At 41.2% G+C, this 26840-nt stretch overlaps 1 protein-coding gene across 1 annotated transcript in view; it reads left to right on the top strand.

The window, feature by feature from the left end:
- CACNA2D4 (calcium voltage-gated channel auxiliary subunit alpha2delta 4) overlaps positions 1–20414 on the top strand; it is a 179951-nt gene extending 159537 nt beyond the window's left edge. The window contains 7 exon segments of the mRNA XM_058190459.1: positions 2342–2394; positions 3506–3561; positions 6252–6272; positions 9750–9867; positions 17076–17188; positions 19868–19950; positions 20112–20414. Coding sequence (XP_058046442.1) covers positions 2342–2394; positions 3506–3561; positions 6252–6272; positions 9750–9867; positions 17076–17188; positions 19868–19950; positions 20112–20207 — 540 coding nt within the window. The 3' untranslated portion in view covers positions 20208–20414.
- Positions 20415–26840: the final 6426 nt, after the last annotated feature.

The raw sequence follows: 26840 nt of genomic DNA, 5'->3' as shown, positions 1-26840 counted from the left end.
TAATGGAAGGGGGATGTAAATCACTCCATTCATTTGTTCATTTTCTGAGTCGTACTTGGCAATTGGGTGCAGTTAAAACCTGAGCAACCGAAGTTCATGCAGAAGGAATAAGCCAGGTTTTGGAAATTGGGGGTGGGGAGAGAACACTTTTAAGATGAATTGGCTGAGTACTCCAGCCTTGATTCTGTGATCTTTCTTATGAGTTATTTGTACTGGACAAGTGACAGCGCATATATATTAATTTAGAGAAGATGGATGTTACCAAGCAAATTCATTCCAGGTTGGGAAAATGAAGGGTGAACTTTTCATTCTTTCGTTTCTTGCTTTATGTGTGCATTTGTTTCTTTAGAAAATAAACCATATATGGCTCAAATTACAGTAATTACATGGGACCATTCTAGAGCCATATTTGACTAGCAAACCCTTAAACCTACTAGCTCCATTCTATATGGAAAATCCAGAAAACTACTGTTAGCTCCAAGAAATTTTGTAATAGGCTCCTTTACCTAGTAACAATAGGATTTTCTATTATGGTTGAATTGGCTGGGTTTAACTAATTTGTAAAGACACAATTCGGTGTAGTGGTTAAGGCATCAAGTCTGAAACTGATAGACCGAGTTCTAGTCTCACCTTAGGCACAAAGCCACCTTGGGCCAGTCACTTTCCTTCAACCCTAGGAAGCAGACAATGGAAAACTACTCCTGAAAAATCTTGCTAAGAAAACAGCAAGAAGTTATTCAGCCATTTCCAAGAATTGGACATAATTGAATAGAAGAAACAAAACACATTTATATTATGTTAACAATGAAGGACCTTTACTAGAATGATATTGTTTTTATAAACAGACCCAGTGATCGGATTCAGCTAGTTCACATCTATTCGGGAGAACCAGTTGTTAACTTTCTAAGCAATTCGAAGAACTGGTTGTTGGAAGAAATCTTATTTTGTTTTTTTCCACTTTACAGGGCTAATCCTGTAAGGAAGGTAGGAAGGAAACATTCTGGTGTTGTTTCTAGCCTATACTTTATTGCCCTCCTTACAGAAACTGCCTCACTGGTTAACCCTTATTACATTGTAACAGCTAAGGTGAAGTGCCCATCAATGCGAGTGATGTTGAGTTGGCCATGCCCACACGGTCACATGACCACCGAGCCACGCCTACCCAGCTGGTCATTAGGGCAGAGAACCAGTTGTTTAATTATTTGAATCCCACCACTGAACAGATCCTTCTTCCTTCCTTTTTATTCAAACTGATCTCAAATCTCTTAAGATGGTTGCCTCTTTGTCTTTAAGATTGAATTGCATATGCGTGGAAATGCAAGGACCTTTTAACCACATACAGTACATTATCAATTATACATCCTGAAGATGATAGCATTAGTTTGGCTTCATTTGTCTGGTCAAAATGAGGAAGACTTAGATTTATAGCAAAAGTAGCTCAGAAGTATTCATAAGAAGACAAAGTCAACGTAATATTAATATAACCCATCATCAATACATATCATCATTCCTATTGTGACAAAAAAATGATAGCTTTACTATCCAAAATACTTTGGGTTTTGTTAAAAGAGTGCAGAGAAGAGCAACAAAGATGATTAGAGGACTGGAGGCTAAAACAAATGAAGAACGGTTGCAGGAACTGGGTATGTCTAGTTTAATGAAAAGAAGGACTAGGGGAGACATCATAGCAGTTTTCCAATATTTGAGGGGCTGCCACAAGAAAGAGGGAGTCAAGCTATTCTCCAAAGCACTGAGGGCAGGACAAGAAGCAATGGGTGGAAACTAATCATGGAGAGAAGCAACTTAGAACTAAGGAAAAATTTCCTGACAGTTAGAACAATTAATCAGTGGAACAACTTGCCTCTGGAAGTTGTGAATGCTCCAACACTTGAAGTTTTTAAGAAGATGTTGGATAACCTTTTGTCTGTAGGGTTTCCTGCCTACGCTAAAAATTAGAAGACCTCCGAGGTCCCTTCCAACTCTGTTATTCTATTCTATTCTAAAATGAACAATATTTTCAGTACTACATCAGAACAGCTGTTTAGGGGAGGTATTGGTTGTTCAGCTCCACAAATAACTAGATTTTTTTTTCTTATATACGTAATCTTTTAAGCTTTTTCAACTAGAAAAACTTTATTTTCAAAATATTTTATATATTTTTTCCTTAAACGTTCTGATTTATCATTAGTAGAAAAGACAACTGATTTGGATACATTTTGTATAATTCCTGCAGATTCTTAAAGAAAGCCATTTAAGTTATTAAGGGTAACAAAAATTGAAATTGTGCGCTATGTAAGATGCTTCTTTTTCTTTTGAGACTTAGTCATTCTTGTTTCAACAGCCAATTTATACATTATTGGCAGCAGCAAAATGGATGATCACCGATTTCTTCATGTGAGTATGAATGTTTGGGAATTCTAGCGGAAAATTGCATCTGAAGAAATCATGTTTCAGAATTTAATTAGTATGTTAAGCATTGAATGGTTGAGGTCTTCAGATTAAGCATATTCTTAACTTTTTATAGCAGGGGTCTCCAACCTTGGCAACGTTCAGACTTGTGGACTTCAACTCCCAGGATTCCTCAGCCAGCAAAGCTGGCTGAAGAATTCTGGGAATTGAAGTCCACAAGTCTGAACGTTGCCAAGGTTGGAGACCCCTGTTTTATGGTATTGCTGAGCTCCGTTTTCACTGGCAGAGGGTTGCAAGAGGCCATGGCAGCCAAAAATGGAGCTTGGAAGCCTGTTTTTACTGGCAGAGTGCTCAGGCCACCACAGGTGCCCCCAACAGGAGTGACATCAAGCTGGCCATGCCTGCCCTGCCCATGCCACCCTGCCCTCCCCCCACAAGGTCAAACACAACCCTGATGCGGCCCTCAATGAAATCGAGTTTGACACCCCTGTTCTAAAGTGATCTGTGTGAATGAAGACACATTTGGAAAGAGGCCATTTTGTTCCCGAGCACGTCTGTTAAGGCCATTTCCTTTCCCTGCCACTTTATCAATGGGAGACCAGGGATTTTTTTAGTAAGAAAGATTTGCTAATAATAGAGACATCTGGGGCAGCATCATTCAACGATGCTCTGGGTCTCAGATGAAAAGGTTGTCTCTAAATGCCTCTGAGCATGGAACCAGATTCCAAGATACTTGCAGAGATTAATTTGTCAGGCATACTCAACAGCTGTTGCTCTATATCACATACCAGTGATTCACTATGATCAAGCAGATGGCTTTCAAGGTGACTGAGAATATTTCCCTCCCAGCTTCTGAGAGCACAGTGTTAATGACAGCCATGCCACTGGAAGGGCTACTAATTTTTATGAGAATTAAGTCACAATTTACCCAGTCAAAAAGTAAGGAAGAAGGATTTTTAAATGCCTGGTTCAGGCAAGAAATAAGTGTGGCTTCAGGGCAAATTTTAAGCAGCAAATCAGAAGTACCTGCCTGTTTTATAGCACCTCTGCCCTTCTGGGCTGACATAAACTACATCATATTTTTCTTCTTTGACAGATTCCTTTCGGAATTTAACATTTTTAGTTTCTGGCACACGGATAACTTGGCGGATGGTGAGTATGCAGGATTACAGAAAATGCATAGCAGCCACACCGTTTGGATGAAAAAGTTATAAGCAGCAGTGGGTTTCACATTTTGTTACCACCGGTGCGCCCCGCGCATGCACGCTTACTTCACGTGCGCATACATACCTTCCGTGCATGCACCCGGCCTCAAAAACGTGCCTAGCGCTGGGGTGGGGTGGGGCGGGCCCGCCAGCATTCTCTGCTACCGGTTCGCCTGAACTGGTATGACCCGGCTAAATACCACCTCTGGTTATAAGTAATAATGCAATCTAGCACAGCTGCAAGAATTGTCACTTGTTAGTGTTAAGAATATTACATTTGGATTTCATTCATCTCATTTTGACCTCAGCATTAATTTGGCCAGAATTAATGGCATTGATTAGTCTGTAGTAGGCTGTCTCAGAAGATAGGTAGGAGGCAATTGAAAATTGTCAATGAAACTGTTCATTTATTCCAATTTGCTCAGATATTTTTGTTGGAACACATGAGGAAATATCAGTAGTGGACACCAAAAAAAACACCCCACCCTAAATTAGAAATACATTAACATAAGATCTTTGGCTTTTATTAACTGGAAGAATAATCTGGTTCATAGATTATTAAAATTATAAAAATGGTTAACTTTATTTTTTTCTTTTTAAAGAATAAAGTTCTAGTCTTGTTGATTATAGATTGTGCATAATGACAAAGCAAATCAGAAAAGTTAAAAAAAAGAATAATTTCTTAAAATATATCCTGAAATTTCCAAAGTGTTATTAATGTTAAGTACTTTTTTTTTTTAAATCCACAGTAACAATTTCAAAAAAGAACTGTACCACATGTTGGGTCATAAATGCATACGTTTCCCCAAATCTTGACAATCATCACATTAACCATATAAATAGTTACATAGAAAAAGAGTGAGATAGAGAGGCAGAGAGAAGACAGACGTTATTTACATATTTATTTTCCCATAAATAAATAAATAGATTGATACCAGTTCAAAAGCAAAAGTTAAAACTTGAAAATATAACAGTATAATGAGATCAGTGTTTACTTTCATAATTGGTCATGGCAAGAGTGGTGGCACAATCTTCATTTTAATAGCTTTCTAAAATCTAAACACGGTTTAGATCAGAGGAGGCTGACCATGCTAAGAAATACTGTATAAAATTTCTCCTATAGGTTGTTGTCCAGTTAAAACAAAAGACTCCAATTCCCAGCATGGGGATGTGGTAGTACTCTGATGTAAATCAAGGAGTATGAGGCCTGAACTCATTGGTAGTCTCACATTGCAATGAACAAGGATATACATTCAATTCCGCAGCTACTAAGATTGTTGGCTGAGCAGGTACAAAGATAGCCAGGGAAATGCCAGAAGCTGGGAAACAGGCTCCTTGAACAGGAGTGCTGATTTACCACCAGATTATCAGGTATTTAGGAGCCAAGGACTTGGCAGCATAAGGAAACAACAACCAGTGGGAAAAAAGCACACATTCTGGTAGAGAGAAGTTCCCTGAGGATGGGCTCCATCACAAGTCCAAAAGCTCAGAAGACTAAACCTCTGGTCCCAGTGACGGACCCAGATTGGATCTTGCAAGGTTGAGGAAGCCTGAATCTCCAAGAAAATAATTTCCCACAGAATGGGGATTGACCGCATAAAGATCTCTTGTCTAGGAATGATTAAGGGAGAGAAGGCCCTCAAAAGAACTTTTCTGAGTGGACACCTTCACTTTTTGCAAAGCAATCCTGGATGTATCCCAGTACCCCATGCAGAGCTTAAAAGATAATGACACGTACCTTGAATTGGGCCCAGAAACCTACTTTGAAGTGCTGGTCATCCCCTTTAAAACCTTTATAACACAGCATTGGAATATCTCATATAGCAGTAATGGCGAATCTTTTCGGCACCGAGTGCCCAAACTGGAACGTGCGTGTGTGTGTGTGTGTGCATGCCGGAGCACCGGAAACCTGAAAACCAGCTGGCCGGCATACACATCAGGGATGAAATCCAGCAGATTCTAACAGGTTCTGGAGAACTGGTAGCGGAAATTTTGAGCAGTTTGGAGAACCGGCAAATACCACCTCTGGCTGGGTGGGGTGGGAATGGAGATTTTGCAATATCCTTCCCTTGCCACGCCCACCAAGCCACGTCCACAGAACCGGTAGGGAAAAATTGGGGATTTCACCCCTGGCACACATGCCTGTTTTTTGGCTGGTTTTGGCTGTTTCTCAGGCTGTTTTTCAGGCCACTTTTCAGGCCGTTTTTGCCCAAAAAACAGCCTTAAAAACAGCCAGAAAACAGCTGGAAGATGGACCAGAAAACGGGCCAAAAAATGGCCAGTTTTTTTGGCTGTTTTCCAGGCTGTTTTCAAGCGCTCAAGTGCCCGCGAAGACCAGCTGACCGGCGCGCATGTGCAGAGGAGCAGCTGTCGACAGCGCATGTGCCCGCAGAGAGGGCTCTGTGTGCCACCTCTGGCACCCGTGCCATAGGATTGCCATCACGGTCATATAGAATAGTTGTGACCTTGTATAGCTTTAACCACCATACCATCGTATCATTTCTTTCTTTCTTTCTTCATTTTCCACTCCCCTCGCCCCCCTTTCATGTTTCTTCACAATAACGTTGTGTCATCATCTTGTGGGCATGTCATGATGGACTCATTCTCATCATTTCTTACGCCATGTGAACAATACAGCCAAATCCGTTTTTCATCATGGTAAGTAGTGTTGTCATACAAAGAGTTTTTGTCTTCTGAATCAGAAGATTTGCATGAGATTTAACGACGAAGTTCATAATATTGCAATTTATGCATATTCTGATTAAATATTTCAAGATGAAACAGGAATATAACTTTCTACTTGATTATCAGGCCACAATTCAATGGAAGTTAAATATGTTTTATTTTATTTTTTAATGTCCAGCTTGATAGCGGCATAACTACACGTGACATATATAGATGCAGCTGGGGCAAAATATATAGATTTTCCTACAAAACTTCATAAAATCAATGGGCATTATATGGAACAGGTTATTACTGTCCATAAAAATCGAACCAATGGCAGAATTAAAAAAAATGAGAAAATAGAAGAGTGCGGGTTCTTTTATATATTACTAAGATGAATCTTCCACTCATTCTTCTAAATCCTCCATCTTAACATCTATTTTTTTTTTCATTTTTTCATTTTTACATTTTTCAGATTTGAAAAAAAAAAAGGAAGAATTTTCTTCATGGCTTTCCCATCATTATATTCATTCAGTTTTTGCATGTTTTTAAACTACAGTCACGTTACACATAGTCCTCAACTTATAACCAGTCTCTGAACAACTACTTGAAGTTGCAATGGACCCCAAAAAGATATGTTCTGGTTTCAGAGTTCTGATAACGGTCCTCCCTAGTTGTGTGATTGCAGTTTGGACACTCAGCAACTGGTCCACATTTACAGCTGTTTGCAGTGTCCACAATATTTTGCCAGAAAGCAACATTTAGCTCTGGTAAAAAAAATATCCATTGCAGACAATGGGTTTGCTTAACCACCACAGGTTCACTCTCGACCCTCACAAAAACGTCAATCATATGATGACCCGCTTAATGATTTACAACCATAATTCCAGGCTCAATTATAGTTGTAAGTGGAAGACTATCTATATATGAATATATGGCTCTGCTGTCAGACCTTCAGAATAGACCAGATCATTAAACAGAGTAGAAGTAAACTTTATTGAGATCTATATATATCATGAAATCTCCAGAACCGTAAAGCCTACAAACTTGAAATTTGCCACGTATGTCCCTCTTGGCTTCTAGGTGCTCACTAAGAAAGGATTTTTCAAAATGATCATCAGATCATTAGTATTTCTTATATTATTATTAACACACTCTGATGCTAAGGAGTTAGACATTCTACTCCCCCTCCCCACCTGAAAAATGCTCTGATGCTAAGGAGTTAGACTGAGGGAGAGAAGGGGATAAGATAGGAGAGGCCTCTGTGGGACAAGGCTGAGGGAGAGAAGGGGATAGGAGAGGATCAATGGGGCCAGCCTGAAGGAAAGGAAGGAAGAGGAGAGGCATCTGTGGGGCAAGGCTGAGGGAGAGAAGGAGAGAGGAGAGGCTGATCATAATTTCTCATTCATTTTCAAGCTGTAAGTGTCAATTTATCAAGCCTGATCACATAGTTTCATAGTGGACAATGGTTAGGTTATAACAGCAGAATCTTCCAAGCCTGGTTGTGCTTTTAACTTCCCCTTCCTTCGTATGTCCCAATGAATTAGAGAGAAGCTACCTGGTCTCTTCTGAATATTCACTTGTTTCCCAGGACTTAAAGGATGTTTCAGCCATCTTTCCTTACAGAACAATTCTTGCCTATCTCCCTTAAGGTCCTCTCCCTAGTAGATAGCATAGTGAAGTAGAATTCTTTATTGGTCAAGTATGATTGGGCACACAAGGAATTTGTCTTGGCCTGCATACAAGCAGCAAATGATAAATCATGATCATAATCATAAAATACAATCATCATAAATCATAACAAATTCAGTGATAGTCATAGGATACTAAATGAGCAAACAACATAAATCATAATAGGATTCTAAAGGCAATCAACATACATCATTTAAACAACAAAGCTATAGTCATGCTAACATGCTATTTTTATTTTTACTTTATTTTTACTTTTTTTTAAAAAAACTTTTGTACACTATTCAGAGTGGAGCTGGGCATCTAATTAATCTCAATAAATAATAATATTTAGAATAGAACAGATTTTTTTATTGGCCAAGTGTGATTGGACACACAAGGAATTTGTCTTGGTGCATACACTCTCGGTGTACATAAAAGAAAAGATACGTTCCTTAAGAATTCTAAGGTACAACACTTAATGATAGTCATAGGGTACAAATAAGCAATCAGGAAACAATATCAATATAAATCATAAGGATACAAGCAACAAAGTTACAGTCATACAGTCATAAGTGGAAGGAGATGGGTGATGGGTGATTTTACACTATTTTGAGAGGTCATTAGAGAAAGGTTAAATACTAGCAGTGTTGTCTACAACAGGCTCCTGTGATGCATTGAGCCAGCAATTTTATTTGTGTAGATTGCCATGTATTTGCAAATGATAGTCTTGCAATTGCTATTCTTAAACAAACATTGCGCCACCACTGAGGCTTACCCAGGCCCTTTTGGATTAGTGACTTTTTTCCCCCTCCTGTCAGTCAGGTTATGTATTAACTGGACTATCTCTTTATCTGATCAACTTACATCCCCCTTCAAGATATCCCACTGACCTCCGATGGTTGACATCCCACGCAACTAAGAGATTATCGGCTTCTTGGTTAGATTAGTCTGTAATAAAACATTGCATCTGAGTTGAAAGGAATTCCTTTGCAAAGCAAGAATAAAAATTGCTTATCCTTCTCATCCCAGGTCAAACATGGGGAGTTTTCATTACAAATGGGCAAGTTAGATTAAATGTTATCACTTTTTTGTCATCCTAGAAGTAGACATTTTGGGGAGGTTGCTTTGTTAAGTTTATTACCGAAATTACTTTTAGGAAGAATATGGACAATGACTTGGTATTATAGCTTTATTGCCTTTCCCTGTATTTTGGCTATTTGAATTAAAAGTTCCCACTGTCATGCTGGTCCCAGGGAATCAACTGCCGAGAATAAGCTTAATGAGTCACTTGGCATTTCTCTCTTGCAATCTCCATTATATTAGATAGATTTGTCTAAACCATGTTCATTTCATTTATTTCAGTAAGGTGTATGCCAAAGACTGGCTGGATGCATTGAGCCTCGCATGATTTATTGCACCAATTTGTTTAAATCTATTTTGATTCATTTTTTAAGAGATGCAAATGTCCCTTTAAACCAAGAACAGACATTTGTGGAGAATTATAAAGGTCTTTTCCTGCCCTTTTTCTCCTCCCTTTTAGCAGAGTTGGACAGGCACTCTCAAACTTTCTAACTGGTCCATAAAAGTCACCTTTTCTGAAAATTTTAGCACAGGATTTAACTGTACCTTATATCTAGGGTGAAGGGAGATTTAGCATCATAAATTCAAGACATCCTCAATCATTGGCTCAGCAGCATCATCTAGTGGCCATGGGTGTCCTTGCATTTTGTTTCTCTACATTTTCCACTTCTCCTTGGGCCTGATTTTCTCCCTCTGACTCTTCTATTTTTTCCATTCTAGCTCACAAACATAAGAAACACGACATGCTGCAACCCTGTGACACTGAATATCCTGTGTTTGTGTATGAGCCTGCTATCAAAGAGGCCAATGGACTGATTGAGTGTGGAGCCTGTCAGAAGTAAGAGAACGGTCTTTATCTGTGCTTCTCAAGGACAACCTAGAATTTTGCCCCTTTTCTTCCCATCCATACATGTTACTTGTTATTGCCAGCACTAAAAGAGCAAAATAATAAATCCTGGTTTAAGATCCTGACTGTTGCCTTCTACATGCACCTGGCACTTAAGTTCAGCTACAGAAATCATCACCCTGTCCTACCCTCATTAGATGGGTAGTACCTGGAGACAGGTACTCTTTCTGGTTCCTAACTTTCTGTGTAGAAGGAAGAGGGAGTGGCCTTGAAGGACAGGAGGAAGAGCCTCTACCCACATTTGAACATTCTCCCTCCGGAGATCAGGATGACCCCAAACCTGCTGGACTTTTCATAAGTCCTTAAAGACTTATGAAGAGGTTTGTGCCTGGAAGTAGAGCCCCAAGTTTATTCAGGGACCCATTTAGTGGTTAATTTAATCATTATGATGGGCACTTTATTCTTGGCTACTACATATTTGTATATATTAATTTAATTGTTTTTATATTTTAAATTTTGTTTGCTGTCCAGAGTAAGATAGGTAACCATACAGATTAGATATTAGGGAGGGAGGGAGGAGATTAGACCAGGGGTCTCCAACCTTGGTCCCTTTAAGACTTATGGACGGACGGACGGACGGACGGATGGATGGGATGGATGGATGGATGGATGGATGGGACAGATGGATGGATGGATGGGACGGATGGATGGATGGATGGATGGATGGATGGGACAGATGGGTGGATGGATGGATGGATGCGATGGGATGGATGGATGGATGGGACGGATGGATGGATGGGACGGACGAACGGATGGGACGGATGGGTGGATAGGTGGAACAGATGGAAGGACAGACAGACAGACACCCAATAAAAGGGGCTTGAGTCTGGGCCAAGAAAGTAACTTGAGAAAATGTCTCAGAGAAGCCCTTTTCTAGTTCACATAAAGGGAGGGAGGAAGTATATTCAAGCTTGTAAACTATCTTCAGTTGTTATTATATCTGTTTAGTAAAAGTAGTTTTGGCATTCATGGAATTGGTTTCATATAGTTTCATAGTCTTGTCTACTTTGTAGGACTGACACATTGGAACTCTTTCTGTTTAGAATCAGATGAAATATTTTTCAAGTCTTTTAATTCCGTGGGGATTGTTACAGATAAAAATCTCAGTAAGTCTGTCCTTGTACAACGAGCACAATGATTTCAATTCTCATAAGAAAACCTCTAACCCATCTGGCAATTATTGTATTTTGTGAGATTGCTTATTCTCATGGTGGAGTACATAGCACTCAACATCACTGTAGGGTGGGACACAAGAATAAACAAGACTGGTTAAACATAGAGAGTTTTCATCTTGTCCACTATCTTAACAATAAACTACCTTTGTATACTTAGAAAATGAAGAAAATTAATTCTTCAAAAATAAAAGCTGTTGACCCAGTTATTTGCCATCTTCTTGGAACGCTTCATGCTTTCCTGAAACGCAGGGGTAGTCAACCTTTTTATACCTACCGCCCATTTTTGTATCTCTGTTAGTAGTAAAATTTTCTAACCACCCACTGGTTCCACAGTAATGACCCGTGTATCGTCGTCTGCACATGCCTCTCACACATCATGGATTGGGTTTCGGGGGGGCACCGGCTACCAGCTCTGCTTGTCTGTTGGCTGGGTGGTGTGGGGGGAGATCCGCAAGCTATTCTGGGACGAGGCTCTTTAGTTTGCAGTCACACTATAGCGCCATTCAGTTTCACTTACGTAACATGAACTAAACTTACATGCGGGCGATAAAAATAGTACATTTTCAGAAATTTAAATTGTCAAGGGGAATTTTATGAAAACCTAATGAAAATATTTTTAAATAATGCTATGATATTTTTTTAAAAAGTCAATTAAATTAAAAAAAAGGAAAGTGCTTCAGTATCAGACAAAACCCCTATTGCCCACCATGAAAGCTGGAACGCCCACTAGTGGGCGGTAGGGACCAGGTTGACTACCACTGCTGTAACGCCTGCCACATTCCCGCTTTAATTTGTTTTTAAAAAAACATTTTTATAACCTGAAAATATTTGAAAGTGAGTAGCTGATTACTTAGATCAGGGGTCTGCAAACGTAGCTCTTTTAAAGCTGGCTGAGGAACTCTGAGAGTTGAAGTCCACAAGTGCCAAGTTTGCAGACCCCTGACTTAGATGGTGCTGATATGAAAGCTTGGAAGGCCACGAGAGCTACCAAAATGAAGAACTACTGGCTGAAGATGCAAGTTGCTTGGAAATAGTTGAAAAGCATATATAATGGAGAACTTCCACAAGTTTGTTGAAGGTGCTTTGAACTAACAACTTCTGTTCTTGGGAGAGAAAAGTAAAGAGTAACATATTAGGGACAGAAACATGTGAGCTATGAGGAATGAAGGTGATAGAGAAGATCCCTGGTAATTTATGAATATTTATTTTAGAAAAAAACAAAAGCCCAAAGCCAGTATGGCGCAGCTGTCCCAAAGGCTCCCATACAGACACACAAACACAAATGCTTAGTGGAAGGAGCTACCTAATACTAGTAGTCCTTGACTTACGACCATAATGGAGCCTGACTGTAAAGTGGATCACCCATGTGACCAATCCAATTTTACAACCTTTTCTGAAGCGGTTGTTAAGGAACCGTAGTTTTTAAGCAAACGCCTTAGTCATTAAGTGAACCCATTGTTTAAAGGTAAAGGTTCTCCTTGCGCATATGTGCTAGTCGTTCCCGACTCTAGGGGGCGGTGCTCATCTCCGTTTCAAAACCGAAGAGCCAGCACCGTCCGAAGACATCTCCGTGGTCATGTGGCTGGCATGACTAAACACCAAAGGCGACGGAACGCTCTTACCTTCCCACCAAAGGTAGTCCCTATTTTTCTACTTGTATTTTTTACATGATTTCGAACAGCTAAGTTGGCAGAAGATGGGACAAGTAACGGGAGCTCACCCCATTACGCAGCACTAGGGATTCGAATCGCTGAACTGCCGACCTTTCGATCGACAAGCTCAGCATCTTAGCCACTAAGCCACTGCGTCCCCTTACCCATTGTTTGCTATGAACCAGTTTTGCTAAAAACTGGAAGCCATCAGAACTTTGGAACCAGGTCGTAAGTCCTTTTGGGGGAGTCCATTGGACTTTTGAACTGTTGCTAAGCAACAGGTTGTAAATCAAGGACTTACCTGTAGTTGTAATGACTGCCTCGGTACGGAGTCTTTTTTGAGTGGAATGAGCATCTTGACGGCCATCAACCAGGCTTGCTGTAACTGCCTCCTATATTTGGACTGGCATTCTGTCAAAGCACCTACGTGATCCTTGCAGCTCCGTAATCTATGGTGGCATTGATGTATGGAAGGAAATGGCTGAAACAAAGTCTCCCTGAGTTGATTGCAATGTCACTACTGCTAGAAAACGAGTATATAGATGTGTTAAGTTCATATTTAACACAAAAATAATTTGTTGCAAAAACGGCTGCCTGTGAAGGCTCCTGGATTGGGGCTGAAAGGTGAAAGCGGAAGTAGTAGGCTCCGTCCAATATATGGGTAGATCAGGTTGCCCTGGTAGAAAAAAAAACTTAGTATACAGATATTAGCTTTAGAAAAAGAAGTTAATTCACACCAAGTGACCAGCGTTATACTCTTTTACAGGATGGTCTTCAGAAAAACCTGTTCATATGAAAACTTAAATGAAACTTCCACCAGTATACTGATCCAAGGTCAAAAATTTCTGGTGGCATTTAATATTAAACTAAAAGTATCCCTTTCTCTAGATTTTATCACGATTCAATTGTACCTATACATTTCCAGTAGAGGGCAGCAGAGCACTGTGGCTCCCATGAGGTGACTTACAAATACCTCTTAACTTTGTCTATCAAGCTACTGTGCCACATTATTGTTACATGAGAAAGTAATTTATAGAAAACAAAGACAAGTCGATGTAATAAAGTATTTAGGTTCTTTGGCTGTCTATACATACCAGATTGGTTACCAGTCATTCTAATAAATTCTTTATAATTGTTCAACCGCCAACTTCACTCAAAATAATTTATTATACACTAGCTGGATGCCCATACTTAGCTACGAAACTATGTGATTGGGCATGATAAATTGACAGTTAAACCCTGAAACTTAACGTAGAATGTGTAGCTCCGTAGCATCAGAGCGTATTAATGTAAGGCAACTGGCGGTTGGAACAGAGGGGGAGGGGGAGTAGGATGTCCCAGCCCACAGACCGAATGAGTCACGCGCTGGCCACGCCCACTCCCGGTTTACTAGAGGGGTAGCATCAGAGCGAATTAATATAAGGCAACTGGCAGTTGGGACAGAGTTCCTTTCAGGTGGGGAGGGGGAGTAGAACATCTAACTCCTTAGCATCAGAGTGTGTGAATATAATACTGCATATGAAATACTAATGATCTGATGGTCATTTTGAAAAATCCTTTCTTAGCGAGTACCTAGAAGCCAAGAGAAACATATGTGCCAAATTTCAGGTTTGTAGGCTTTACCATTCTAGAGATTTCATGATGAATGACTGGTATTTGGCTTTTATATAGAGAGAGTCTTCACCAAAGACTATAAAAAAAGAGCTTTGGGATCCAACTTTTCATCCCCTTCTCTTCACTTTCCTTACCTTGAAACACAATAGGTCCATGATGGTGAACCTATGGCACGCGTAGCCACATCAGTGAGCATGCAAGCTTAGCCACGGCACGTATGTGCATGCCGGCCATCTGATTTTTGGGCCTTCTGGACCACCAGAAGTAGGGAAACAGGCTGTTTCCTGCCTCCAGAGGGCCTGGGTGGTGGTGGGGAAGGCCCATTTTTCTCTCTCACCTGGCTCCAGAGCCTCTCTATGAGTCTGGGTGTGTGTGGAAAACTACCTTTCCCACACACACCCAGGCCCTCCGGAGGCCAGAAACAGCCCATTTACCAACTTCCGGTTGGACAGGAAGTGATGTTTTTGCTGTCCCCAGCCTCCAGCGCCTCTCTAGGAGTCTCTGGAGGCTAGGGACAGCAAAAAACATCACTTCCTGTCCAACAGGAAGTTGGTAAATGGGCTGTTTCTGGCCTCCGGAGGGCCCCCAGGGGGATGGGGAAGGCCATTTCCACCCCATCCCCCCCCAGACTCATAGAGAGGCTCTGGAGCCAGGTGAGAGAGAAAAATGGGCCTACTGGGCCATTACATGTCAGAAGCGGGGGGAGGGGAGAGCTGTGCATGCATGCGTGGGGGTGGGGTGCATAGAATTATGGGTGTGGGCACACGCGCACGCATGCGCAATCCCCCCCCCCTCCTGGCACGTGGTAGCAAAAAGGTTAGCATCACTGCAATAGATATTTTTAGGTCCAAAGTATTTTTATAGATGAGTGGAAGCAAGTGAATTCAATTTGATAATTGACTAAGTTAGGCAGCCAGCCAGCTAATGTATCTAAAAAATGAAATGAAGCTACACCATCGCTGACTTCATAATATAAGGCAGTGATGGCTAACCCTTTTGCCATCGCGTGCCAGGAGGGGGGGATGATGGGTCATGTGTGCATGTGCCAACACACATAATTCTATGTGCCCCGTCCCCGCGCATATGTGCGCAACCCTCCCCATGTTCCCCCCTGCTCCTGGCATGCGATGGCCCAGTAGGCCCATTTTTCTCTCTCACCTGGCTCCAGAGCCTTTCTAGGAGTCTGGGGAGGGCAAAAACGGCCTTCCCGCACACCCCCGGAGGCCCTCTGGAGGCCAGAAATGGACCGTTTGCCAACTTCCGGTGGGACTGGAAGGCCTGTTTTTTACAGTCCCCAGCCTCCAGAGCCTCTCTAGGAGTCTGGGGAGGACAAAAACGGCCTTCCTCCCCACCACCCCCGGAGACCCTCCGGAGGCCGAAAGTGGCCCGTTTGCCAATTTCCGGTCCCACCATCCCCAAGTAGGTTCGCCATCACTGGTATAAGGTAATGTTGGGGAGGTAGTTTCTGTTCCTGTGACCCACAACATGTTATGGCAAATCAAAAGTGGGGCCAATTTATCTAATAAGGGGCTGACAAACTCTACAAGCATTTTGGGAATAGCAACAAGATCCGAGTCCCACCCCCAGCATTATGTATTTTGGAGGGACACCCATGCATGTTCGAAGGGGGCTGGGCTTGGTTTGCAGTGTCAGTCCACCATTTAAAAATTATGACTCTGCCCTTTTTCAACTAATTCTGAGATAATTGGATCTAGTATAAACAAAATTTATCCTCGTTGGGCTGGAAGGATCTAGCCCAGGGGTGCTTAAATCTGGCCCACGGGGCCACTCTAGAAACAGCAAAGGGCCGGCCCACAGTGCCTCTGACAGCAAACATGTGTGGCCCTCCCAGTCTCCATTTTCAGCTGTGACAGCCTCCTGCCACCCTCTGCCAGTGAAAACGGAGCTCGGGGGGAACATCGCCTCCCCGAGCTCCGTTTTCACTGGCAGAGGGTGGCAGGAGGCCGTCACAGCTGAAAATGGAGCTCCGGTTTTTGCCAGCAGAGCACTTGGGCTACCACAGACGCCCCCAACACGAGTGATGTCAAGCTGGCCACGCCCACCCTGGCCACGCCCACCCCGGCCTCCAAAGTCAAACACAACCCTGATGCGGCCCTCAATGAAATTGAGTTTGACGCCCCTGATCTAGTCCAAGGGTAAGTCTTGGCAACGTTAAGATTTGCAGATTGCAACTTCCCAAATTGACTTGATGAAGACATATTTATTTAACCTTATGGAGGGCGAAGGGTATTAAAATTATTTATACTTGTGACAACGGTTGGATGTCGCTTCCTTTTAAATGTATTTCTTTTTCATGACATACTCTTTTTTTCTCTTTTCTTACACTTTCTTCCCATTCTCTTGTCTTTCTCAAAGTTTACTTTGTAATAGTTTTTATTACTGTAATTAAAATTCTTAATACAAATAATATTTGGAAAAAAATATAATGTTGTTTCTCAGGGATGGAAGGGACCTGCAGTCATCTAGTCCAACCCTGCTCCAGCAGGACATTGTTAGTGAGTTTCTGTCTTTTGATCCCCCAATCATATAGCCACGCCCACCCAGTCACATGACCCCCACCACCAAGCCACGCCCACCAAGCCACACCCACAAAAATGGTAGGAAAGAAATTTAGGTTTCACCACTGGGGGCTACCCAATTAAACACCCCTTCTCATCTTTTTTTTTCAATCTTGCAGGATGTTTTTGGCGCAGCAAGTTATGAACAGCAACCTTCTGCTCTTGGTAACCGATGCCACCTGTGACTGCAGCATCTTCCCAGCTTTTGTCTTGCAAGCTAAAGAAGTCAAATATATCTTTTCCCTGGCAATTCCCTGTACTGGACTGTAATGCTTTGGCAGTTCATTAGCACAAATGAAGTACGAATCTAGCATTTTCCTTCATAACTCTAGAAAGGATTAATAGAACATGCTTCTGCTTAAAGGCGGAATGAAAACGGTACTTTTAAAAAGTGAAGTTGAAATCGTACTACCGTATATTCATCCTCTTTTAACGACCCCATGATCCCTTGCGGGGTGGAGTCTGGGCAACTGAATGGAGCTGAATGTTTACTGGCCAGATGCCCTTCCTGTCGCCAATGCGGAGTTTCTTTCAGCAGATATATTCCCAGTGTGCCCAGAGAGAGAAATATCTGCTTCTACCTACCTAGGATCAAACTCACAGCCTCCTGATTGTGAGGCAAGAGCTCCACTTCTAGGCCACCACACCACTCCAAAGTAGTACTATATTGCTAGTTGCTATTTACAGTAATTTATTATTGCTTGTTACACTTTAGACAAAGTAAAATGTGTTTGCTTTTCTAGTTTCCATAAATCTTTTTTATGAAGGTAAATGGGGAAAAATAAGTCTTGCTGCTTTCCAAATTTTAATTTTAAAGGTCTGTGGATGATATAGAAGGACAGGTAGTTCTATTAAAAACTACAACAATAAAAGCAAAATGCTTTTGATTTTATCTCTAGTGCACAAACTACTTTATCAAGTGTGTTGGCACTCCAGTTTTACCCAAGAATTTACTCTAAATCAGGATTTATGCAATTACCAGTAACCTACATTTCTGGATCTGCATGAGTTACTATAGTCTAACTACTTGGTTGGATTGGCACCAGAGGTGGGTTTCAGCAGGTTCTGACCAGTTCTGGAGAACTGGTAGCAGAAATTTTGAGTAGTTTGGAGAACCAGTAGTAAAAATTCTGACTGGCCCTGCCCCCATCTATTCTCTGCCTCCCAAGTCCCAGCTGACTGGGAGGAAATGGGGATTTTGCAGTAACCTTCTCCTGGAGTGGGGTCTACTCAGGGGTGAAATCTAAAAATTTTCCCTACTGGTTCTGTGGGCGTGGCTTAATTGGTGGGTGTGGCTTGGTGGTCAGGTGACTGAATGGGCATGGTCAATAATAATAAATAATAAAAATAATAAAGTATACAAAACTTGGGAGGCACCAGTCTACCTTCTTTAAAAATAGAGGCTTCAGTCTACCAATTGCGTTGTACTGAGAGGCACCGGTCTACCAAATGCCTTTTTTTTGGCAGGCACCAGTCTACCTTCTTTAAAAATAGGGGCCCTGGTCTACCAATTGCCTTTTACTGAGGCACCAGTCTAACTTCTTTAAAAATAGAGGCCCCAGTCTACCAAGTGCCTTTTTTTGGCAGGCACCGGTCTACCTTCTTTAAAAATAGAGGCACTGGTCTACTAGCTGCCTGCAGCGCTGGTCATCTGTAGTGCGGCCCTTTGAAGTGCCGCGGCAGTCATTTAAGGCCGTTTGCAGCTATATCACCACCGAGCGCTTCAGGGACAGAGAAGAGGAACAGCGAGGCTGGGCAGTGGGGCCGGCAGGGATTTTTCCTACTGGTTCTACAAACTGTCTACTCCCATTGAATAGAATAGAATAGAATAGAATAGAATTTTTTATTGGCCAAGTGTGATTGGACACACAAGGAATTTGTCTTGGTGCATATGCTCTCAGTGTACATAAAAGAAACATTGCTACTGGGTTGCGCGATCCGGTCCGAATCGGGAGCATTTCACCCCTGCCGCTGCTATAAATGGCTTGGTACAACTGCCAAAATAAAAATATTACCACTCTAACCTAGAAACTGCAGGGAACTTAGCAGAACCAGCATGCTCAGGATTAAAAAAAAGACTCCCTTGACTTAAATTTAGCTCCTGTCAACTACTTCATTCATACATCCATGAAGTTTTCTTGACAATCCATATCCATCATTGCTAATTCTAGGATTCTCCAGTAGCCTCCTATCTCAATCTTGTTTAGCTTTCAAAGACTTAGTTTCCAAGTTCAGCTCCCGCCTGCTGAGACTAACTCTTTATAATAACTTGGAAATGTTCACCCTGAACCAGTGTGTGGGTGAGAAAAGATAAAGCATGCAGAAAATGTATCTAATGAAACATTACATCTGGTCTTTAGCTGATAAGTTTTAGTTCAGCACAATGAGGAAAACAACTTGCAGGCTATGTCCCAAGACTAGGTAAAAGCCATTGCTTTCAACAGATTCAGCCTGCAGCCCATCCAGGAAGGCTATGCAGGGTATGCAGCCATCCCCAGTGGCTTCAATCAAGCTAAAAGTCATGACAAATAAAGTGGGCCAGTTTGGTTATGATGAAGTCCGGTCAGTTTCAATGTGATCTGAGGATATTTCTGTTAAAACATGGTCACTAATTCCAGCTCATCTCAACCGGAACTACTAACAGGTAGCAGAAAAATACTTAGGAAATTTTGTGGGTAGGCTTGTCCTGTGGCTGAAATATTATCCATGTGGGCTGAAGCCTCCTGCTTAGCTTGAGCATCAGGAAATGCTATGTATGTGATGGAAATACATTTCTGTAGGCTAGCTGGTATTTTTAGTCGCAAATTTAAATTATTGGCCAGCACAGCATCCGCTGACGCTAGATATTTTAAGTAAGATGTCCCTATTTCTCCACTTCTAAACACTGCTATTAGCCTTAATAGCTGCGTACATAACAGTTCGGTGAAATGCGACAGGATGCGCTCTCAGAAACCAAGACGCCGACCAGACAGCTGCCATGCATTCCATCCAGAGGTAAGATCTGTTAGCTTTCAGTTACAGAATAATTTGCAGAAATTATAGAATTATATGTATAACAATACCCTTGTCACCATAAAATCTGCTTCATTTCCCATGGAGCCAACCCTACCCTACTACTAGGGTTGCTGACCACCTGCTGGCCTTCTCTTTTTCAGGAAAATGCCCAAGATTGTGGAGGAGCTGCAGCAATTTCAGCCTCCTCAACTTTGCTCCTGTTTCTGTTGGCAACAACAGCTCTTCTTCTGCGGTGACAAAGTGCACTGCAGTCCTTACATTGAGCCTGGACTGCTATTTTCACATGGACCTCAAACAGAACTTGAACTCATCACTCCTGAAGGACTTCCTAGGACCGTGAAGGCGAACCTATGGCACGCGGTCCAGAGATAGCACGAAGCATCGTCTCTGTGGGCATGCAAGCCGTCACCCCAGTTCAGCTTCGCCACACATGCGCACACACCTCCCGCCAGCCAACTGGTCTTTGGGTCTCTGCCATGCATGCGTGGGGGCGGGGCGCATAAGGACGACACACACACACATGCACCAGGGGTGGGGTGCATGTGGGGGGACACACGCACATGTGCAGGGGGCATGGTACATGCACAGGGGGGCATCCACGCATTGCATTTTGGAGGTTCGGGTACTTTTTGGGCACTTGGTCCAGAAAAGGTTAGCCATCCCTGTCCTAGGATTTCTCATTTGTATTTACAAATGGGACAGGAGGAGGATAATAACTTTGAGACAAAGCTAACAATTGATTCTTTCCATCTCTACCCTAGAGAGATGCTCATTTAAGGTAATTGATGGGGGAATGATGTTTATTACATTTTGCCCTAGTGCAGGGGTTTGCAAACTTGGCTCTTTTAAGACTTGTGGACTTCAACTCCCAGAGTTCCTCAGCCAGCAAAGCCTGGCTGAGGAACTCTGGGAGTTGAAGTCCACAAGTCTTAAAAGAGCCAAGTTTGCAGACCCCTGCCCTAGTGTATCACGCATGCTGGTAGAGTGTAATGTATTAGCTTTCTCCACCTGGAGAAAGTGCTAACTACTGGATTTAAGCCTCTAATACAGGTAGTCCTCAAGTTACGACCACAATGGAGCTTGTCCGTCACGGTCGTAACTCATGACATACATAAAGTAGGTTGGTCAAATAACCAGCCTGATTTTATGACCTTTTCTGCAATAGTCTTAACACCACAGTTGTTATGTGAATCAAAGGTTCACTATGAGCTGGTTTTGCAGAAAATTGGAATGCCCGTTTTCAGCAAAACCATTGTAATACACAAATGAGCCCAAAATTTATTTAGAAATTGTGAGAAATTTGTTAAGTGAATTATGTCTCATTTTACGACTTTTTCCGGTGTATTTGTTAAATGAATCCCTGAAGTTCTTAAATTAGAAATATGCTTGTTAAGTGAATCTGGTTCTCCCATGGACTTTGCTCGTCAGAAGGTCAGAAGCAACCATCATAAATGTGAGTCAGTTGCCAACCATCAGAACGTAAATCGTGACCATGGAAATGTCGCAATGGTCATGTGAAAAACAGCCATAAGTCACTTTTTTCAGTGTTGTTGTAACTTCAAACGGTCACAAAGTGAACTGTTGTTAAGTCGAGGACTATCTCTACATAATCCACTTGACTGCGTGACTCTGCAATTGGCCATAAATGTAGGCTGGTCATTGAGTACCCAAAGTGAGGCCATGCGTGACCATGTGGGGGAGCAGCCATTGAAACTTCAAATCTTGGTTGTAAGTGTTCCCCAAAGTAGATCTGTCGGAATTTCAGTTGCTAAGTGACCAATCATAAGCTGAGGACTACCTTTGGCCTGGCTAAATAATTTTAAAGATTTGGACAAAACTGGGAAGGAATATCAGAGAGAATGGATTGTGCCTTCAAAATTGAACTTTGGCATAAGAATAGGTCAGCAAAGCGCTCTGGGGTTTTTTTGACTCCTGCATTTTTCAGCCAGAGTTATGGCTCTTACATTTTGTTTCCAAAAACACTTGAACATTTTATAGAATGACACGATTCCCTGTATAAATGAGTTGAAATAGTTTTAATAAGGATCAGACGGAACTTACAAATTAAAGGCATACTCGATTTGGCAATGACGTTTTCAAAAATGATTTTGGAAAAAAAAAAAAGCTGTGGACATTAAGGCTGCTGCCGAATTTTAATGAGACAATAGATCATATTGTTGCTTCCAACCAGCCACTTTATGCCAAAGATTTATTTTCCGTTTCAGACAAACACTTCCTCATTGGTAAGACTGCATAATAATTTCTTTTAAGTTATTAAGAGCATGATGCACATCCGAGAGGATGCACCCATGAGATGCAGAAATTCTCTCTACTTTTGGAAGCTGCTTGGCTTTGTGAAAGAAACTATGGGCAATTTTTTTTTTCATGCTTACTTGAGAGTTTATAGACTTCACCCTTAGGAATTTAAATACCAAGTTGGTACACAGCAAAAAAAAATAATGATATTCTTACTGTATAAGACTCAAAACAAGATAGATTAACTCAACATGAGTGAGCGGAAGTAAAGCATAATCCTACAAAGCGCCATCAGAAGGACTAGTAGTTCATAAAGTTGGAAGCTATTTACACTATTAAATCCAACCTCCTCCTCACTGCTAGAGTCCAATTTTATTGACTAATAAGTTCCCCAAAAGAAATTTGTGACAGGGTGTTTTGTTTTGTTTTGCTTCCACGCACATCCTGTTCCCCATATAGTATTTGTATTATATATTGCATAGTCATGTTGACAAGCACAAAGGATTACTTTTAAGTTAATGCTGGAGCAACCATAAATTGGACTATTTACTAATGTGCATTACTTCACTTACACATGGATATGTATATTCATTTCAGGAAATGGTTACACAAACCCAACTTTTGTGTGTGACTCGGAGGTGATTGGGTCCGAATCAGTCACTCTGGGTAGTGAGATGGGTAGTATATAAATTAAATAAATGAAAGAATTTAGTGCTTCCTTGCTTTCTCACTCAAAGATGTAATAAAACATTTCCAATACTTAACAGCAAGCAGTGAAAATTACAGGATAACACCAAGATTGCATCTAAAAATATATTACAACAGCACTAACAATTAAACTATTCCATCTGAATGGCATGTTTTGTCATTTTTTTCTTCACGTGGCCTAAATTTTACCCTTTCAAGAGTTAAGAATATTTTAATATTACTGGACACCTTGCAAGCATGTTAATCAATTCTAGAACTAAGGTTAGGTAAAAGTAAGGGTTCCCCTTGCACATATGTGCTAGTCGTTCCTGACTCTAGGGGACGGTGCTTATCTCCGTTTCAAAGCCGAAGAGCCAGCACTGTCTGAAGACGTCTCCGTGGTCATGTGTCCGGTATGGCTAAACGCCAAAGGTGCATGGAACGCTGTGACCTTCCACCAAAGGTGGTCCCTATTTTTCTACTTGCATTTTTTATGTGCTTTCGAACTGCTAGGTTGGCAGAAGCTGGGATAAGTAATGGGAGCTCACCGTATTACGTGGCACTGGGGATTCTAACCACTGAACTGCCGACCTTTCGATTGACAAGCTCAGCATCTTAGCTACTGAGCCACCGCTTCCCTGCTAGAACTAAGGTGAAGAATGATCAATCAGTAGATAAGAGTATTTGACAAGAAACCCACATTCCATCTCCAGGTCCAAACAGGAGAAGCATAAAGGGAGATAAGATGGTTCCAGTTATGACACGGCTATGGACTTCAGATCACAACTTAAAGCCATTTTTCAGAGACCCTAGACATAAGCAATCTACCCTCTATTGCCATAGACAAATAGATTTTGGAAATGTTCTTTTTGTGAAGGTACAGTTCCTTCTGTTTTAGAATATTTAAAGAGAAAGAGAAAGTCTCCACATCACATCAGTTGTTGACCTTGGCATATGCACACATCATACTAATTTGGGATTCCTCCATAGAACACCGCCCTCTTTTAAGGCAATCTGTACTAATGCATCTGTTCTTCCAATTCCAAGCCAAATATAGTTTTGGCATTGTTTCTTTTTTTTAATCTCTGAAAAAAACCGCATCATAGAATCAGTCTTATGAAGCCAACGTCTCCTCTGCAGACCATTCATATTTTTAAAACATTATTGTAACAGCATTCATTTATTTTTATTTGTTTTGTTTGTTTGTTGATTGCCCAAGTGCCTCAAGAGTCAGCCTAACGAACTTCAGGGTAGATTAAAAAAATGGTTCTACAAACAAGGTTTTAAAATCTTCAGAAAAGTTAAGTGATGCACAGATCTCTTCACCACCTAAGTAGTCATAATATGAAGACAATAATTATTTTAACCTGATATTCTGAAAAAAGAAGGAAGAAAGGTACAAAATACACAGTAACTAAATCACAAGGCTTTCTTGAACGAATTAAAAAGCAGACAGTATTTGTTTAGTTTCAAATTAATATGTTTTCTGTATAATCTTCAATAAATGTATCTACAGGATTTAAGGCAATAGCAACAGCAATACCAATTCGTATCAATCCACTTACATCTGATTCTTTCCCCCCAAAACGGTATTAACAATGAAAATATTTCCTGATAGCTTAATACTTACATCCTCCGAGCAACTATGATACAGGTAGAAAGATTAGTTTTGGCGCCAGTTCAAATGCATAGTTGACCAAGTGTATCATACTCAGTGTCAGTGTAGCCTGTTCAAGTATTCAACGTAGCCAAGCTTATCATGTTGTTAAGAAAGGGGGGGGGGGAAAGGGTGTGTGTGAAGAAATCCTGCTAGTATCCCAGTTTAGTTGGAAGATCATTACTTTCAGTTGTCAGAAGATTCAGAGCAATGAATATTCTTGACCTAGATCAGATTTCTTAACCATTTTACCATACTGTATTGTATTGGATCATCATGGCTTTATTTTTGAAGGGGTAGGGACATAAAATTTTATGGTACAATAATACTAGAAAGACACACACACAGCCTTAGTGCACATGGGTGGCTGTACTTTAGCTTCATAATATTGCCCTTTTAAATCAACGCCACCCTGATTTAAATCAACTAACTCCGGATGGGCGATTCTTCTGATGTTGAACTGCGAATTCCCACAATCTCACAGCCCTCATTATACTACCCTGAGGCTGATGGAAATGGTTGTTTAATATAGAAAAAGCCAAAGATGGTGATGTCCTAGATCAGGCGTGTCAAACTGGATTTCTTCAAGGGCCAGATCAGCAGTGTAATTCGCCTCCGTGGGCTGGCCAGGGGTGGGGGAGACGGAGATGGGATAGACACCTCCTGCAGCACCCTGCTGGCCAGAATGCGGTGTGAGGGGGCTCATGTGCCCCCACATGCCCTATTTTTGCTGCCAGAGGCCAGTCCTTTGCTATTTCCAGGTCAGCCTGATGGGGCAGATTTAGGCACCCCGTGTGTGGATGCGGCCCAAGGGGCTTGAGTTTGACACCCCTGTCCTAGATAGATGTAAAGAAACTTAAAAGGCAAAACAGATTCTGATAACGTTTCCATTATCACATAGACTGGCTTGTTGCAGCATTTAGCTAATCTCATCCATGTTTAGGACTAAGCAAGGTCAGGTCTCACTAATATACTACTACTACTACTACTACTGCTACTAATAATAATAATTATAATAAAAGGGGCGTGCATAAGAGCACAAAAGTGCCTACCGTTCCTGTCCTATTGTTCCTTTCATTATATCAAATTAACATAGCTGTTGCATACTTTTACTTATATATTTATATCTTTCTTTTATGATGTATTGTTTTTTTATCTATGACGATGTTTGTGTATACTGTTGTGACAAATGACTATATATATATATATAATAACTAAACAATAATAAATAAATTAATATATAATAAATAGCTAAACAATAATAAATAAATAATAAATAATATGAAGGATCACCAAGGAATCCCAGACTAGACTGGGAAGTTGGGAGGAAAAAAGCCATCCTAGTACAGGTACTGGTGGTTCTGTAACATGCCAACGAAACTTTGCAGGTATGAAGTCATCAGGAATCATACTTGACTTTAGGAAGTCTTCATGTTCTGATCCAACAGGCGTACATTTAACTTTGTGAATTGTATGGCTAATAGATGAGCTGCTGTGATGTGGTTGAGCATTCAGATTTCTTCAGCTCAGGTTGTCATATTAAAAAAAAAAAGAAATCCTAAGTGGTGGAAAACCTATCCTAGAACGTTCAGTATTTACCCCAAAGGTGCTTTTTCAGCTCTGAAGAAACTGAAGAAGTTTCTTGGATGAGAAGCGAAATGCCTTCAAAGAAAAACCAGAAAGTCCCGTTGCCTCTTGAAAAAGCACCTTTGGGACAACCATGACCGGGATGACTGAGAATCTCCATAGACTTTCAGAATTCACCCTTGATATTAAACCAACCGCTCAACAGATTTCAGATTAAATTACTTGATACATTCAGGTAGTCCTTGACTTATGACCATTTGTTTGATGGTTCAAAGTTAGGATGGCTTTGGAAAAAGTGGCGCACAATCCCCGCTCGCATTTATAATTGTCACACCATCCTCGTGATCGCAATTTGGACACTTGGCAACCAGCTCACATTCACCAGCTGCAAAGTCCCACAGTCATGCGTTCACAATTTGCAACCTTTTTTTGCCAATTTCCAGCAAAGAAAACGCTCATTAAGCTGGATTCACTTAATAACCACTATAAAAATTGTCACAAAATTGGGTCTGACTCACAATCACAACAACTTACAATAGAAATTCAGGTCCCAACTGAAGTCATAAGTTGAGGACTACCTGCATGGGAGTGTATGCGAGTATTAAAATTACAAATGCAGTTACCTCTTATAATTTATACTGGCATAAAAAGGCAACAACAACAAAAAAGCAAAAATCCAATC

This window comes from Ahaetulla prasina, chromosome 7 (assembly GCF_028640845.1).
Source record: "Ahaetulla prasina isolate Xishuangbanna chromosome 7, ASM2864084v1, whole genome shotgun sequence".
Lineage (NCBI taxonomy): Eukaryota > Metazoa > Chordata > Lepidosauria > Squamata > Colubridae > Ahaetulla > Ahaetulla prasina.
The sequence above is the reverse complement of the archived record's forward strand: the minus strand, read 5'-3'. Positions and strand labels throughout refer to the sequence as shown.